This window comes from Megascapheus bottae, chromosome 14 (genome assembly GCF_031878675.1).
Source record: "Megascapheus bottae isolate mThoBot1 chromosome 14, mThoBot2.hap1, whole genome shotgun sequence".
Lineage (NCBI taxonomy): Eukaryota > Metazoa > Chordata > Mammalia > Rodentia > Geomyidae > Megascapheus > Megascapheus bottae.
Genome location: NC_143522.1, coordinates 3,171,121 through 3,190,209, shown reverse-complemented (window position 1 = coordinate 3,190,209; position 19,089 = coordinate 3,171,121). Strand labels below are relative to the sequence as shown.

At 41.3% G+C, this 19,089-nt stretch overlaps 1 protein-coding gene across 2 annotated transcripts in view; it reads right to left on the bottom strand.

Moving 5' to 3' along the window:
- Positions 1–17,865, bottom strand: part of Hif1a (hypoxia inducible factor 1 subunit alpha) — a 44,904-nt gene extending 27,039 nt beyond the window's left edge. For both annotated transcript variants that reach the window (XM_090344238.1, XM_090344239.1), the window contains exon 1: positions 17,567–17,865. In XM_090344238.1, coding sequence (XP_090200364.1) covers positions 17,567–17,601 — 35 coding nt within the window. In that variant the 5' untranslated portion in view covers positions 17,602–17,865. The remainder of the gene's footprint in view (positions 1–17,566) is intronic.
- Between the last annotated feature and the right edge of the window lie 1,224 nt (positions 17,866–19,089).

Sequence of the window (19,089 nt, the reverse complement as noted above, 5' to 3'; positions counted from 1 at the left end):
GCTGTCCCTTCTGTTTTCACCTCCGCACTGTTGACATTTTACCCACGCGCTACCCACTCTTAGTCTTAGTGGAATTCTTTATATGGTAAGGACTCAGGCAAAGCCAATCTGCCTGCCCTCTTCTGGTGGTCTGGCCAAGCATAAGCCAATTACCAAAGTAATTAAGTACTTTGAGTACAAAAATGAACCCTTTCTCTCTCTAACATTTACTGAACACTTTTCATGTATCAGATATTATGTTAAGAGTTTTCCATATTATTAGCTCATTAAGAAAACCAAAAACAGATGAGTGGCCTTTTGAACCTGAGAACACAAACTGATCCTTCATTAAATACATGTTTATTGAGAATATATCTAGTACCATGTCAAGAGTGTCAAGGGACTAGGAATACAGTAATACACAACAGCATTTGAGGAGCTTGAATGCTTCCCTAAATCTATTAAATAGTTAATGCCATATTCACTAGTTATATCATTAATTACAAACGTCAAGAATCATAACCCTACTTTTGAAAATTTTGATCCCATAGGTTTGAGGCAGACCCAATTTGAGTCCCCAGAATTTTCCTAAGATGCCTATTGATATACAAGGTACAAGGTTTGGAAAGCACCAGATTATCACTAAATATTTACTACTTTTTTTTTTTTTTGGCCAGTCCTGGTGGGCTTTCTCAAGGCTAGAGCTCTACCACTTGAGCCACAGCACCATTTCCAGTTTTTTTTATATATGTAGTACTGAGAAATCGAACCCCAGTCTTCATGCACGCTAGGAAAGCACTCTACCACCAGGCCAAACTCCTGGACCTATTCAGTGCTATTTTGCTAGTTTCTCACTCAAATTATTAAGGGGCGAGTTCTTTAGAAAACAAAACAACAACAACAACAAAAACCCCAACAACAATCCAGGAAACAAAATCTGGCATTCTCAGCAGAGTTGTACATAACTTGGACTTCAGATAAAGGAGTGCTGACTGCCCAACATTCTTTTTGGGGAACCATTAGTTTTTCCCATCATCAGTGCTCCTGTAATATTATAAATCACCAATAAACAGTGTAACAATGTCGGTAGAGTGAACAAGGCATTCTATTTTGGATTTAGTGAGCTTATCTGACTATGCACCTTCAAATAGTATATTCCTTTATCTCCCTGTTTCTTTGCTCACTTCATAATATTTTCCTATAATCCACCAGAATAATCCTTTTAACAAGCAAATCAAATCATATGACTCCTTAACTGGAAGAGCCAATTTGTTTCTCCTTGACTTGACTCCACTACCTCTCTGTGTGCTGCTATCAACACACAGGTCACCTTGCTGATCTTCAAAGACTTTGGACCCACTTCTTCCTTTTTTTTTTTTTTTTTTTTGGCCAGTCCTGGGCTTGACCTCAGGGCATGAGCCCTGTCCTTGGGCTTTCTCAAGGCTAGAGCTCTACCACTTGAACCTCAGCACCACTTCCGGCATTTTTCTATGTATGTGGTATCGAGGAATTGAACTCGGGTCTTTGTGCATGCTAGGCAAGCACTCTACCACTAGGCCAAACTCCCGGTCCCCACTTCTTCCTTATGACCTTATAAATTGTTCCCTCTGAACTACTGCCTCCTATAGTAACCATGACACTCTTTTCATCTCACCTCACTGAGTTGAGATTCCAGACCACTCATTCCCTCCATCCTGATCCTCTTGGCATGCTCTATTTCAACTGTCTGTTTCCTGGCTAGTCCATCAACCCACATTTGTAGTACAGTGTAAACACGATCAAAGTAAATACTTCTAGCTGGTGCCAGTGGCTTACCCCGTAATCCTAGCTACTCGGAGGCTGAGATCTGAGGATCACAGTTTGAAACCAGTCCAGACAGAAAAGTTCCTCTGAGACTCTTAACTCCAATCAACTACTCAAAAACTGGAAGTGGAGCTGTAGCTCAAAGTAACTGAATGCTAGCATTGAGCAAAAGAGCGCAGGGACAGCATCCAGGCCCTGAGTTCAAGCCCCAACAGGGACCAAAAAAAAGTAGGTACTTCTATCTATTTTGTTCAACTATATATTCCAAACACTAACAATAAATTATTCAAAACGCTTACTGAAGGTATGAATATATTGAAATCCCATCTTTCAGTTGAAATAGATATATGTATATGACTATAACAATAACTGCAACAGTAACTGATTATGACAATACATGCAGAAGCAAAGCACTCATTTATCTAGTTGAATTTCTAGCAATTAGAGCAAATCAATGTTCAGTAAATGTGAACGTAGGCAAATATAGGCTTTTAACACCAGAGCGTTTTCTTCTTCCTAAAGTGAAAAAACAACAATAACTATTAGAATAACTCACTTAACAGTGTACCAGTGACTAACAACACCTTTGTTATCAGGGATCTTGCCAAGGAAGCAACTCATGTACTAGTAGAGAGCTGATACACTGGAATAGCAATATGCTAAAGAGGTTTAATGTTTAGATGAGTTGCCCCATTGTTTCTACAGTCTACACGCCTTTTTTTTTTCTTTTCCTTTGTTTTTTTCAGATACGAGTCTGCCCAGGTAATACAGGCTATCCTGGAGATCAGTCTTCCTGCCTCAGCTTCCCAAATGTTGAGATTACAAGTTTGCACTGGCATGCCCAGCTTATGATGTCTTTTATTGTTTTGCCCTATAATGTGGTTAGTAAGATACATGAGTTGTAGATAATATTCTTGACAAATCAACATCTTCATTATAAGTATGCCTTCTGGGGCCAGCTGACTAATTTTGTTTTCTACAATCTTTTTCAAGGACTAGAGGCGTGGCTAAAGTAGCAGAGTGCCTGCCTAGCAAGTTTAAGGCCCTGAATTCAAACCTCGGTATAAATAAAAGTACGAAAGATACAAAGTTGCAAAAAAAAAAAATTACGCCTTTTCTAAGAAAATATTGTCACAGTGCTATCAATCCCAGCTACTTGGGCGCTGGAAGAAGGAAGATCAGAAGTTTGAGGCCAGCTTGGACAAAGGTAGCAGCAGCATGACACAAAAATAAAAGAGGATTGGGGGTGCAGAGCATTTGCCTAACATGTACAAGGCCAGCATTCATAAGGCTCAGAGTCCTTGTGCTATCCATCTTTACACTGCGTGTCTTTCTTTCTTTTATTTTACTTTTACTTTTTTGTGGGTCATGGGGTTTGAACTCTGGGCCTAGGTGCTTGCTGTCCCTGGGCTCTTTAGATCAAGGGTTTGGCCCTACTCCTAAGCCTGGGCATTGTTCCTGAGCTCTTCAGCTCAAGGTTACCACCCTACCCCTGGAGCTAAGGCCCCCTTCCTATTTTCTAGTAATTAATTAGAGATAAGAGTTTCACAGTCTTTAGAGCCTGGGCTGGCTTTGAACCACAGTCCTCAGATCTCAGCCTCCTGAGTTGCTAGAATTATGTGAGCCACCTTGCCCACCTTGCTTGTCTTTATTTAATAGCAGTTACTAAGGTCATTTCCTAACTGACACAACAGTAGCCAGCTGTTGTGAAGCACAACCTGTAATGCTAATTTGTCAAGAGGTTTGTGATTTCCAGGAGAGCACAAGGCCAGCCAGGATAAAGCTAGCAAGACTCTCAAAAACAAAACCGCTAGGGTGTAATTAAAATGGGAATATGTGTGCCTAGTATATCCAAGGGTATTGATTCAACCCTGAAATTCAAAACAAAATAAACAGCAATCTCACAAATTTCAGGATAAAGTCAGTGTACAAAAATTAGTTTTTGTGTCAGGTGTTCGTGGCTCATGCCTATAATCCTAGCTACTCTGGAGGCTGAGATTTGAGGAGCAGTTCAAAGCCAGCCCCCAGGCACTGAAAGTCCATGAGACTCTTTTTTTTTTCAGTTGTATTTTATTGTCAGGGTGAGGTACAGTGGAGGGGTTACAGTTACATTCTTCAAGTAGTGGGTACATTACTTCTTGAACTCTTATCTCCAATTAACCTCCAGAAAACTGGATATGGCTCAGGGGTTAGGGTGGTACCTTGAGCTGAAGAGCTCAGGGACAACACCGAGACCCAGAGTTCAAGCCCTATGACCGACAAAAAAATAATAATAATTTTTGTTCATATAAAATATAATGTATGATGTGAGAAGAGCAGATTACGTGAAAACTTCAGAATATGAATCTACTTCTTTGTGCATGTGTATATACATCTATATGCATAATACACAAACAAAAATGATTCAATGATAGACAGTGTTACAAATATTAACAACAGCAGCTTCAAGATAGCATCATAGAATATTTTGTACTTTAAGAAAAATTCATTACTAAGCTGATATGATATTATGCTGTGTCCACATTTTTTCAGAAAAATCTGAATGCTATCTAGGCTTGAGATGGATCTTAGAGTACCTGCTTCCCCTCACCCCCACCCCGTCCCACCAGTTCTGGGGCTTGAACTCAGGGCCTACCTGTTATTCCTGAGAATTTACTTGAGGTTAGTGCTCCATCACTTTGAGACACAGAACTATTTCCCATTTTCTGGGGGTTAACTGCAGAGAAGAATCTCACAGACTCTCCTACCTAGGCAGGCTTTGAACCAGATCTTCAGATCTCAGCACTGTGAGTATAGCTAGGATACAAGTGTGAACTACTAGTACCACTGAGTTCAAGCTCCAGGACTAGGGGGAAAAAATTAAAAGAAACACAGTAACACTGTCTCAAAAATATAAGTGCATAATTAGGGCTCAAAGATAACCAAACCAAGAATATGGCAACTGGGCTTTATTTTGTGGTGGTAGATATTTAACACACTAACCTAGAAGTAGAAGAGACTCTCAATTTCCCAAATAATAGCAGTTATTTCCAGTGTGACTATGCTTGATAGAAAACTGTGGAATACGAATGCAGGTCATTTGCAACAAAAACACACAGCCCATTATTACAATGCCAACATAGATTAAGAGTTCTGTGTGGGAGGTGATGATGAATAATCTACAAGACAACCGAACAATCTACAGTAAGACACTTAGCTCATGTAATCAGGAAACACCATTCACATGATTAATAATGAAAAGTCCAAGTAGGGAAATTGGCCAGTCCTCCAGGAGACTAGAAGAAAGAGCAAGTTCCTTTTTGTATGGATGAAGAAGCTGGGGAGTGACAGTTACAATAGTCCTCAGATGTAGCAGGAAAATATAAATGACCTAATAGTGAAGACAAAGCCAGGTGTAAAACTCTGAGGACATCACTTAAGATTCTAGATTCAACTGTGCCTTAAAAAAGTAGACTATATGTTAGTAATTACATTTCCTCCCTGGACTAAGCTTTTTGAAAAATAGCTAAAGCAAATGATTTTGAATATGCTCATGGAATGTCTACTTCGATGTCATTCTAAAGCCATGGAAACCATTATGCTCCAACTTTATAACATTTGTTACAACCCACATCTGGACCTATTAAACATTGCATTTTAAAATTATTAGCAATATTACTATCACAATATGACTAGAGTGGCAAACAAGTATGGCCAGCTCCACGACTGGTTTAATTCCTGGAATCCTTTATTGAGTAAAATTCTGAAAAGAATCCCCAGTATCAATGTAAAGTGATGCTAATGACTGCTATGAGTGTAGGAGGAAGCAATGGCATCACACTTGCTCTTAACCCTTAGGAAAGAAAGCTAAGTTCATTTTAAGGAAAAATTAGAAAGGATCAGAATTCAAATATCAATAAAAACCAAAGGATTTATATCCTATAATTTTCTTCCCCATCAATAAACTTCAAAGACAGCTGGATTAAAGGAGAAAAAAGAAGTAAACTGAAACAAAATGAAAAATTAAGATGAAATAAGAAAGGGCTTGGGCATGTAAGAATGAGAGGTAGAAAGAATAGTCTGACTGGGTAAGATGGCTCCAAGTTTGGGAGAAAGACTGGGTTTATCTGACAGAAGATCCTGCAGTAGGCATTCCACCCTAGGGAAGGGAGGGTGGCTCCAGGACTTTGTATAGTGATGGCATGTTCAATCACAACATGCAGCAGAGGACCCTCCCCGCTTCTACATAAATTAATCATAGGTCTGAAAATGAAATGCCTCATGTGCTTAAACAATAGCAAGGCTTCTTCACAGCATCAAAACAAAATTACGTTATGGTATACACTTAACAGATTTTCAAAAATCAAGTCCTAGAGATTTGTAAGCCTCTTATCTCAGATTATGTTTACCAAATGTAATTTAATTATTATACAATGAACTTGGTCTGCAGCAAAGATCAACAGATATGCTTCAAATAACTAACATTAAATAACTTGTATGACATGCACGCTCAAAATTAGAGAAACCACTATTTCATAGTAGATACTAAATGACATTCATTTGTACTACCTAAAAGCACTCTCTTATTCTTCACAAAGATATCCACAAAATTACAAAGAATTTATTCGGGAAGAGGAGACATTTTCAGTGGATCAAAATGCTGAATAGACCTCAGAATGTTAACATGCCAGCTTCTCTAAAGTAGTTCTTTTGAGAATTTTATTTTCCCATTTTCCATAAGCCAATCTTAGAACTCTATGATAAATTAGGCAATCATAAAGTATCAAAAACCTTGACTTTTAAAATCTTTGCTGATTATGAAATAAGATATTTATCTAAGTTTACAATAAAAAGTTAGAAACACTGGCTAATAAAGCAAATAACTCTAAAGAATACCATCAAATAGAACAATAGCCTACTAGTATTTTGCAAATGTCTGTAGTTTTGGGGAGAAGAATGTGAGTGTGTGTGTTCATGCACATTAGTACTTGTGCTTCCAAGTGAGGGACTTCTAACTTCTTTTCATTCCAGGCTGCTGCTCTAAAACTAGAGCCACATCTCCACTTCCAGCTATTTGTGGTTAACTGGAGATAAGAGTCTCTCAGATTTGTCTAATCCCCAGGCTAGGGCCTCTACCCTCACAACAGCCTCAGGAGTGGCTAGGAGTTCTGGCCAGAGCCACCCTTACATATCAGCCTGGGTATTGTATTGTTTGCAGGAATTTGCAAGTGTAAACCAAAAAGCAGACCAAAAAAAAAAAAGCTAAAACACTGGGTAATTACATAACAATTGGGTAAAAACTAGTTAGTGACAGAACTGAGGCTCAAACCCAGGGGCTCTACTATTCCAGGGCTTTAACTAGGAAGCAACCCTACTGTAGATACACATAAAAAAAAGGGATAAAATAAATTCAAAATGTTAGCACTTGTTATCTGTAAACTGTGGAAACAAGCATACTTTTCTATATATTCTAATGTTTTGTTTTTATTTTGAATAACTTTAAAGCCAAACATTATATATACATACATATATTCAGAGATATTCAATGTGCCTTGTTCATAACAGTAGTAATTTGAAACATCTTAAATGTTCTTCAGTTGGGATGATTAAGTAACACAGTCATAAAGAAAAGGAGCTCTTATACTAGCAGGAAAGACATAATGTTAAACGAAAAAAATTAAGTGAAGTCAATACATGGAAAACCCCCAGTCAGGGGCAACATTTTTTTAATGCTGGCCCTGAGCTTTTATTTACCCAAGTATAGCATTCTACTACACGAGCCACAGCTCTACTTTTATGTTTTTTTCATGGTTAACTGGAGATCAGAGTTTCATGAACTTGGAAGCTGGGAGCACAGGCTAGTAGTAGAGTGCCTGCCTAGCGTGCATGAAGTCCTGGGTTTGATTCCTTGGTACCAAACATACAAAAAAAGCTGGAAGTGGTGCTATGGCTCAAGTAGTAGAGGGCTAACCTTGTAAACACACAAGGAACAAGATGATTGGAAAGGGGGGAGAGGGAAATGGGGACAAAAACCTGAGAAGGGGTATCAATGTGAGAGAAGTAATGCACCTACTACCTAAAGAATCTAACTGTAATCCCTCTATACATTATCAACAATAAAATTAAAAATAAATAAAAGTGGAAAAGCAAAAAAAAAAAAGTTTCATGAACTTTCCTGCTTGGGCCGGTTTGAAACTGCAATCCTCAGATCTCAACCTACTGAGAAGTTAGGATTACAGGCATGAGCCACCCAGCACTGGGTAAATTACACCATAAGAAGTCTCTATCTGGGGCCGGGAGTTTGGCCTAGTGGTAAAAGTGTTTGCCTAGCATGCACGAAGACCCGGGTTCGATTCCTCGGTACCACATACATAGAAAAAAGCCAGAAGTGGTGCTGAGGCTCAAGTGGTAGAGCTCTAGCCTTGAGAAAGTCCAAGGACAGTGCTCAGGCCCTGAGCTCAAGCCCAGGACTGGCAAACAAAAACAAACAAACAAACAAAAAGTCTCTATCAAGAGTCTTGCTACATACACTATTAGATTATTTCTTGATCACTCTGGCACTGGTAAATACAACAGTGGAAGTAAAGAAGACTTTCATGTTTTACTCTGTATTTAGAGTTTAATAAGTTTTAAGAAAGTGCATTATTTGCAGAATTTTTTAAAAAAGAAAAATGTTACTATGGCAACGTTAACTATTTTACAGACATTAAAAACAAGGGTGTGCCTTGTTCCCTCAAGCACTCTCTGAAAACAGACTGTATAAAAATCTAAAGGCAGATCTGAAAAGTGCATCTAATTTCTTCTAGAGATTCCAGAATTTTCTGACTTCTCTACAACACCCTTGCTTTACTTAAGGCCGTTAACAAGGTGTAACAGTTTGTCAACTTATTATTTATTTAAATGTATCTGTCAGCTGACTCTTCAGATATTTTTAGGATTTCTACTTCAGTCATTGTTGTATTACCTGCATCCAGAATCTGCAAAATGACTGGTATCATTTATAACCTTAATGACCTCCTCCCAACCTCAACCATGGGGTTCACAACAGAGGAAACAACAGGGAAATGAAATATCCAGTCATGTACAGTGGAACCTGTCAGTTCTGCAGGGTATGCACTTCACTGCTAGGACATACCAGATTATCACACTTATTTAATAAATGTTTACTATAGGTGGCACAGGGTAAATATACTTTTCACACATTTATCTAGCATACTTCCCAGAACTACACAGATGCCTATTGTAGCAAACATTTTTACTCAGTGTTCTGAGCATAGAGAACTGAATCACACTTTTCTACAAAAAGGAAGACATGGATAATGAGCACTTTTTTTTTTTTTAAAGCACCTGTAGCTGAGAAAGTAGCTCATAATGGTAGTCCTACTTAAGAGGGCTGAAGTCCAGAAAATGGTAGGCTGGACAGAAATATAGGCTACCCTCCAAGTCCAAAATAATGAGCAAAAAGTATGGCTGGTCATATGGCCCAAGCAGTAAAGTATCAGTCAAACAAGTTGAGGCAGAGTTCAAACTCCAGTACCTAAAGTAAATAAATACTTTATTTAAAAAGCACTCTTAAAGAAGAAAATACTTTTGTGCATTCTCTTTGATTATCCAATAACTCATTTTTTTCATTCAAACATGCACTGAGTTCAGTATGTGCCACTATTCCATTTTCTATTATACATTTCAAATGCAGTCTATGTGCAATTTTGTCCAAGTAAATATGCCCCAATTTTATAATGGAAAAAAGGAAAAGAATTCCTTTAAAGAAATTTGCTTAGCATTTTAATCTAAAAGACTTCTGTATTAATAGATACTTCTTTTTTTTCCCCAGTCCTGGGCTTGGGCTCAGGGCTTGAGCACTGTCCCTGGGTTTTCTCAAGGCTAGAGCTCCACCACTTGAGCCACAGCACCACTTCTGGCTTTTTGCTACGTATGTGGTACCGAGGAATCGAACCCGGGTCTTCGTGCATGCTAGGCAAGCACTCTACCACTAGGCCAAACTCCCAGCCCTAGATACTTTTGACTTAAAGTATACCATGACTTTCAAACATCCAAGTGAAGAAGTAAAATAAGCTGTGTCACACTGCTACACTTTCCCATTAATGAGGCAGGAAATTTAAGAAATCATACCTTGAAATAATCTTCATGTTTAACATAGTAACTAAATGAAATGTTACTTTTTATTTTTGGCAGTATTAGTTTTGAATTCAAGACCTTGGAGCTTGCTAGGCTGGTATAAGAGTACTAAACCCTCTTGCATCCAGCCCTGTTTTTCTCTATTATTTTTAGGCTAGGTCCTCATTTCTCACTCTGGGGTGCTCCTGGACTGCCATCTGTCTGCTTTAGGCTTCCTTTCCTTTTGAGATGACAGGCAGCTGGCTTCTGGCTTCCCTCCAGAGACCAGGAGTCTTGTGGATTTTTTTTCCTTTTTCTGGATCTGGCATGAAACCACAGTCCTATCTTAGCCACCCAAGTAGCAAGGATTACAAATTGGAGCTACCAGAAATAGTCACTGATGTGTAGCCTCCAAGTTTAAAAAAAAAAAAAAAATTAAACCTATCCTGAGGCTTTAACTCAGACTGGGCATTAGACCCTGAGCTTTCTGGCTTTTGGTGGTTAACTGGAATAAGAGTCTCATTGGTTTTTTCTGCCCAATCTGGCTTCAAGCCTGGATCCTCAGATCTCAGCTTCTTAAGCAGCTAGGATTACAGGCCTGAGCCACTGGTGTCTAACACTAAGTAAAATTTTTAAATGAAAAAAGTTCTCATAAAAAGCAGTGAGATCATTACAATAATAAAGACAGATCTTGTATAAAAATAAAGTCACTTCAATTAATCTTTTGTAAACAAATTTAAGTGGGGCTTTATAAACAATTCAACAAGCATATGCTATTTTTTTAGTTATTTAAAATAAATTTTAATGGTTTCAAATATGTTTCACCGGCATAATAATGAAAAGATAATAGTCTTTCTTCCTTTCTTTTTTTATCGCCTTGCCTTCTCTCATTCTCTTTCCTTCTTCCTTCCTCCCTCCCTCTGTCGCTTCCTTCCTTCTTCCCATCCTTTTTTCTTTTTTTCCATATATTTTTATTGATACTCTTTCTCATGTCCTGGGTCCCCATATCCCTCCCCTCACCCTCGCCCCTCATCTTGCTTTCCCCCCTTCTCTATCCTATTTCAAATAACCAAATACTCATATATACAATATATCAGATAACAAGGTAAAATAGTAAACCAATATGAGATAACCAAGGGACAGCAAAAGAGATGAGAGTTAACACAGTACACTAAGGACAACAATCACTCATTATAAGGCTTTTGTTTCTATATCCTGGAGGTCCTTTCCTTTAGCATCATCCTATATGGCCTTAAAGCATATACTATTTTGAAATGAAAATTTTCGTTTTCTGAAAAAGTACCAGTAAACCAATTCCTTTCAAATCACTAGGAAAAAAATAACTCCTACTTTAGAGTTAACATCATTTGTGTTAAAGATTCCACTGGCAAATTTTTATAGCTGCTTCAAGTTTGCTGATCTACAAACAAACCCTTAAAGAGATCACCACTTTAACACATCCCCTAGAATGGCCTCCTTCCCTCCCTCTCTCCCTCTTCCTCCCCCTCTCCACACACACACACACACACACACACACACACACACACACGGAGAGAACATGAACAAATAAGTACCTAAGAATCTTTGCACACCACTAAGGGAAATGTAAAATGGTGTATGTGCTTTGGAAAACAGTATGGTGGTTCCTTAAAAAAAATGAAAAGAAGGGGCTGGGAGTTTGGCCTAATGGTAGAGTGCTTGCTACCATTCACGAATACCAGGGTTCGATTCCTCGGTACCACGTACATAGAAAAAAGCCCGAAGTGGTGCTGAGGCTCAAGTGGTAGAGCTCTAGCCTTGAGAAAGTCCAAGGACAGTGCTCAGGCCCTGAGCTCAAGCCCAGGACTGGCAAAAAAAAAAAAAAAAATTTAAAAGGAGTTTTCATATGATTCAGTAGCCTTACTTCTAAATATGTATCCAAAGAACTAAAAGCAGGACCTTGAAGAGATATTTGCATTACCATGTTAATAACAGAACAACAGTCGAGAGATAGAAGTGACCTGTGTCACTGTTCCTCCAAAGGATATTATTCAGTTGTTAAAAGGAGGTAAATTCAGACATGCTGCAACACTGGTGAACATGAATGGCCATCAGCTCATATGAAATTAGTCACAAACAAAAATTTGTGATTCTACTATAAGAAGATTCTAGAAGATTCTAGATTACTTGAATCTGCAGACAAAGTAGAACAGTGGTTGCCACAAACTGGAAGTTGTTCAATGGGTAAAGTTTCAGTTCTGCAAGATGAAAAGTTCTCTCAAGATTGGTTATACTGTACAGCAATTTGAATACAGTTGCCAGTACTGAACTTCACTCTTAGAAATGATCAAGGGTAGCACAGTGGCTCATACTTGTAATCCTGGCAGGTGGGAAATATTTTTTTAAAAACTATTTTTCAAAGTGTATTTTTCTGGCATTGAGAACAATACTTTGAAGAATATGTTTCTTTTTTGATTTTATTTTTTATTGTCGGGGTAATCTATACAGGGGTTACAGTTACTTTCTCCAGATAGTAGGGGCATTACTTCTTACAGGCTGATACCCCTTCTCATGTTTTTTGTCCCCATTTCCTTCCCCCAACCCCGTACCAATCATCTTGTTTTCCCCTTCCTTTCCTTTCCTATTTCAAATTAACAAATAAACCCATATACAATATACCAGGGAACAAAGTCAGATACATTAACAACATGAAATTAACCAAAGGACGACCAAAGAGAAGAGAAATAACACAGTACATTAAAAACAACAATCACACAAGATAAGGCTCTAGTTTCCATATTCTAGAGATCCTTTCATTCAGTCTCATCTTACATTTTTTGTTTGTTTGTGTTATTTTTAACAATTAAACTAGGAGCCACACAATCACTTACCTTAAAAATGACCCAGATAATGAAGTAATCACTTAACATTTTTGTATAATTTTTTCCCCCTAATCCTGGGTCTTGAGCTCAGGGCCTGAGCACTGTCCTTGGGTTTTTCTCAAGGCTAAAGCTCTGAGCCACAGCACCACTTCTGGCTTTTTTTTTTTTTAATGTATGTGGTACTGAGGAATCAAACCTGGGTCTCTTCATGCATGCTAGGCAAGCACTCTACCAGTAGGCCAAACTCTCGGCCCCATTTTTATATAATTTTTAATTGCATAGACTAGATTTTTTTTTTAAGGAATCATGTTTGGCAAACAGACATGGGTTTATTAATTTAGAGCATAAAACATTAACATCAGGCTCAATGTATAAAGAAAACAGTTATTTCTGATATTTCAATAGAGGGATAAAGTATTTTTTTAAATTTCAGGACTTCTATTTGAAAATTCTCACTAGGGCCAGGAGCGTAGCCTAGTGGTAGAGTGCTTACCTAGCATGCACGAAGCCATTCCTCAGTACCACATACACAGGAAAAGCCAGAATTGGTGCTATGGCTCAAGAGGCAGAGCGCTAGCTAACCTTGGACAAAATGTGTCCAAGGACAGTGCCCAGGCCCTGAGTTCAAGCCCCAGGACTGCAAAAATAAATAAATAAATAAATAAAATAAAATTCTCACTATGCCAAAAATACAGAGCAACAAGGAAATTGGCTTATCTTAGTTCCAAATTCTCTTTCTGACCTTTTAGAATCAATCAGAAAACACATTAAACACCTATAGCACAAGCAGCAAATGCTAGGTAAAATCTACTACTTAGGTAACTAGTTCCCAAATAAAAAGGAAACAAGCAACAACAACAACAACAACAACAAACCTTTTCCATTAATCAAATAAGTTTCTCAACAGGAACAAATCCAACAACACATATAAATTTAGATTATTTTCTTCTGGTTGAGAAGCAGATCTATACAACAATTTTAGATACAAGAACAGTAGTTTAAATTAAATCTCCAACATTCATGCATGGTAGCGGTTTAGTTTTGGTTTTTTAATTTCACTATTCAACATTATACACTATTTTAAGTCCTTTAAAAAGAAAAAGAAATCTATGGAGACTAATCCTTGTCAACGCACTACACATCACTCTTGACAATACAATAATGGAATATAACTACAATATCTCAACTCTGAGCACTAATACCATTAGAGCTACAAAGACAATGGAAAGTAACAGGCAGGAAGACCGGATAGTTTCCAAACTGCAGTAGGTAACAGAAGTAAACTGGAACACTTTAACAATCTGAGAGCTCAGTAAACATACAGGGACAACCCCGTACTAACAGATTTCACACACTGAGCTACAGAAAAACAAGATAGAAGTCTTGCATTGAAGCAGAAGCTAATGGTTCAAACTCAGGTAGTGCTCATAAGCAAAGGACAGTTTTTCTACTATGTTCCCCTCAAAATGAATACTCATGATTATCTACTCTAAACTTGTGAAATCATGATTATCTGACAGAAATGTCTTACCACTAGTTCTATAAAACTACAAATTTTGCATATGTCTTGATAAAATGCAGGAGGCAGCATATATATTTACAACTGGGTGGTCCAGAACAAATTAAAAAATGGTCCATCAGGGCCCAGGAGCGTGGCCTAATGATAGAGTGCTCACCTATCATGCATGAAGCCCTATGTCCGATTCTTTGGTACCACATACACAGAAAAAAAAAGCCAGAAGTGGTGTTGTGGTTCAAGTGGCAGAGTGCTAGCCTTGAGCAAAATGTGTTCAGGGACAGTGCTCAGGCCCTAAGTTCAAGACCCAGGACTGGCAAAGAAAAAAAAAGGCAGAATTGTGAAGGGAATGGGGGGGGAGCACTAGGTATATCAGAAACTCAGTAAAACTGATGCTGGATGTCAACCTGACCAGGGAAACTGTTGTAACAGGAAAGAATTTCTTTTCAAACCAAGTCCAATGCTAAGTATTTTCATTTGAGGATATAAAGAAGGTACATAAGACAGAGAGAAGAGAAACTCAAAGCAATGCTGGAAAGGATTTGCAAACAAGAGTTACAAACACTATGGAAGGCTGAACTACAAGTAGTAACACCTACCATCCAGTTCTCAAAGTGTTAACCGAACTCCTATTCCAGACACTGACCTAAATATTCTAAATGATGATCTCATTTAGCCTTCACAGTAACTGCTAAGAGAGTTATTATTATCATCATCTCCAATGGGGAGGGGGTACAGAAGCATCAGTAACCTCCCAAAGCTCACAGGAAGTAACACTGGAACTCTAATTCCATGCCTATCCGCTGCCACATCTTATGCTTTAAATTACTACACACGATGATTCTCCAAATGAGGGGAAAATTAAAACAAGAGAAAGTATAGTAATATACGTGAGTTCATTTTTAATGGATAAAGGTAAACAAGGAGACTTCTAAAATGTTTATTCAGACATTTACATTAATGATCCATTAACTATATTTTGGAAACTTGATATGAATGAAGCCTGAACCAGAACAATTTTTTTTGACATCCCTTTGAACTCTTAAAAAAAAAATCTATAAGACCTGAACATGAAATGCCTATGTTAAATATATCAGGTATTTTCTGTTCATTTTATTCTTCAGTTTGAGTTTTGTAGGCAATCCTCGAAAAAGAAAAAAAAAGGAAAAAAACTCCAACAAGCTCTCATTCTCTCCATCCTGACTTGGGGAACTTACTTAAAATGGAAACATCATAAGAAGAAAATGATCCCCCTCCAATTTCTTGTTACCTTTCAATGAAAACTCAAAATAATAACAAAAGAACAGCTTTAGTAAATAGTAACTGAAGATTGTTGAGTAACAATGACTTGTTTGTATTTTCGGTTAAATTAATATTTGTAGTAAGAAATACATTTTACATCTGATCCTGTTACTAAATTTTCAAATGAGAAAATCTTTAAATAACAGAAGGAATTTTTTAAAAATCTAAAATTTCATTTAGGGTTGGTGCTTATCCACAGTAGCTAATTCATTCATTCATTTTAAAGCAGCTTCTAATATTCTAACAAATGGCAAAGATCTTAGTATAATATTACATACAGAAAGGAAGTAACCTGAGTGTAACTTCATGCACTAAATATAATTCAACACATAAGGACAGAAAATTGGCAGTATAATCTGTTTTAGGTTTATAATATACCAGACTCAACAGTTCATCAAAAGCTTTGTAATCACTTCTGCAAAATTAATTGCAACTAATTCTGGTAAGTATGGGAATTTAGTTTAGACTTGTTATTAAAAAAAAACAAAAACAAACTGAAGTGCCTTCTCTGGGGTATTCAAACCAAGAGCTTAATCTTTGAATAAAGACCAATACACTGGATCTACAAAATAGTAAAATAAAATAAACACGTTTATCTTCTGCTGGTACTGATAAGGGAAATTAATCTCTCCCAGAAGAGTAGAAGGTCTTAACATGAAAGCCAGTCAAATAACCACAACCCCTACTATAAATCTCCAATTCTTTCAGAGGATTTCCTCAAAGTTAAAATTTTTAAGCAGGCAGAATCTTCATTGTATAGGCAGTGCCCACAATTCTTAACGCTTTTTGTACCTGGGCTCCTTGGACTCAAAACTTCAAGGTGTTTTATAAACTTCCATTAAGTTCTAACAGAAGGTTGACTTCGGATATATTCTTTTGATATAGCTACAGAAAAATGAAGCAGGGTCCTAAAAATGCTGCAACGTTTTTTTCTTTTGCACTGCATTTTCCTTGCCCACATACTCCACCCCCCCACACACATAAGAAAATGGCCTAAATGTAACCCACACTATCTACATTTTCACGGAGGTATTTTTAAGATAATGGATGAAGCAGATAGTCACTCATAAGGTCTGGGCCCTTGCATGACAGACAGGTGATATCCATTCCACCCCCCCCCCCAAAAAAAAAAACCAAGAAAACTCCAAGTATCGGATTTGGAAGTTGTGCTGGCAAGGTCCCTGTTCCCCTCAAATCCCCGTTACGGTGTGACTCGGAGGCAAGTTTTGTCAAGGCCACCAGACCAGCACAAAAACGAAACAAAACCTGCACGTGCAGACGGGGAGGGGGGGAAAAAAGTTAGCATCTTCAGACCGTCCAGGCAAACCCCGCTGGCACAAAGGCGGCGAGCGGCCGAGCCGGGCCGCCTCCTCGGAGCACCGGAGCCCCCCGGGTCGGGAAGAGACCCCTCCCCTCTGCCCCCCGCGCCGCCGACTCCGCCAGAGCCCACCGGGAAGCCGGCCCCGGCGCGCGGGGTCTGCCCGGAGGCCGAGTTTTCCGCCTAACTGGAGAGGATGGGGGCGGGAAGGAGCGGAAGCTTCGGATGCGCTCGGCGGCGGCCCCTGGGCTCCAGCTCACTTCTCCCCGGCCCGGGGTTTCTAGGCTGGGTGAAACCCCCTCCGGGCGGAGCCCCCCCTCCTACACCCCGACGACCCCCCGAGCGGGCTTGGGTACCCGAGGAGGGCCGGGTGGGGGGCGCAAAGGCCCCCGCGGCCCGGGGCTGTGGAGGAGGGGGAGGGCGATCGGGGCAGGGAACCCCCCGAACCCCAGAAAGCACTTTCCAGGCGTCTCCCACCCCCCACGACAAGATGGCGACGTGGACAGCGGGGGAGCCCTGCCCGCAAGGTTAGGGGGGAAAAAGGGGAGGGGAGAAGAGGCAGAGACAAAAAAAAAAAAAAGGCCGCTCTCCCCGCTCCCTGCCGGGGGGCGCGGGACGGCGGGGCCGGAGCCCGGGCGGGCACCGGGCCCGGGCCGCCGGCCGAGGAGGGAGCGAGGGAGGGGGGCTTACTTTTTCTTGTCGTTCGCGCCGCCGGCGCCCTCCATGGCGGATCGGTCCCCGCGATGCCTGCGCGGCCGGCGGCCCCCGGGCTCGCTCCGGCCTAAGTGCCGGGGCTCCCTCCACACCCCGAGAGAAAAGGACCGGCGAGTCCGCGGGCGGCGGGGCCAGGCGGGAAGCCTCTCGTGCGCCCCGAGGCGGGAGGAGCGGGCGGCGGGCGCGAGGGTCCGGGCCCGTGCTCGAACCTCTCCTCCCGCGGCGTGTCAGGGCCAGGCCCGGTAGCGAGGACGGTCCGCGCGTCCCCCTCAGACGAGGCGGCTCTGTGCTCTGAGCTCCGGAGGCAGCGGCGGGGGGCGGGCCAGGGCGGGGGCGCGCGTCGGCGCGCGGGGACGGACGGAGGGGGGGGGAGAGGTGGGGACTTGGGAGGAGCGCGCTCGAGCGCGCCCACGCCCCGCCCGCCGAGCCGGGCGCGCGCGCCCGCGGGCCCGCCTCACCTGAGGGGGAGGCGGGTGCCCGGACAGCCAATAGCGAGCGACGCAGGCGGCCGGGCCCCACCCCAGCCCACGTTGCTCTCAACCAATCAGGAGGCGGTCAGCTGAGGCACAGCTGGGACGCGCTGCCCCGCTCACGTGCTCGTCTGTGTGCAGCCGAGGAGGAGGAGAGAGGAAAAGGGGGGTGCGAGGCGCGGGGGTCTGGGGGGTCTCTGCGCCTTCTGCTCCGGAAGGCGGCGTCTGGCTCGGGGAGGCGCTGCTGAGAAGAGATTCGGAGGCCGAGGCCGCAGCCGGCATCACTTTTTCCTGCTCCGGGAGCGCTCGGGCGAGTCGCCGGCGGTCTCCCGCCCCTTCTGGCGGGGCCGTGGCAGCCAGCCGGCTCGGCCCGCGGCAGCCGAGCCCCGCTCCGTCTCCGCACGCGTGTGTGGCGGCGGGGTCTCACCTGCCCAGGTGACCCGACGCGGGCCAGTCGCAGTCCGACTGCCTTCTGCCCTGGAACACCATTGGGAACGCTTCCGTTGCCCATTAAGTTGTGTGTAGAAGTTTGCTTACTGAGCCAAATGTCAATAAAAACCAGGTTACCTGCGTGGTAAACGTCTCAAGGGAAGTAAAATTCTCCACGGGAAACCTTAGGATCCGAAACTGCGTTAAGCATTTGCAAATAGGTATATAAAGTGAAGGCTTTTAAGAGGTGAAAACGTCAGGTACCCAAGTTCCAGGGCCGGAAAATGACTAGATAGGGTGTGTGAGTGTGTGTGTGTTGGTACTGGGGCTTGAACTCAGGGCCTGGGCACTGTCCCTCAGCCATCTTGCTCAAGGCTAGGGTTGTACGACTTGAGCCACAGCTCCATTTCTGCTTTTTTTTTTTTTTTTTTTTTTTTTGGTGGTTAATTGGAGAGAGGAGTTTCTTGGACTTTCCTGCCCTGACTGGCTGAGGATTACCAGGATGGTTTGGAATCACAATCCTCAGATTTTAGCTTCCTGGGTAGTTGGTTCGAGCCACTGGCACTTGGCTCAACCAAATAGTTTTACATAAGTACAAGC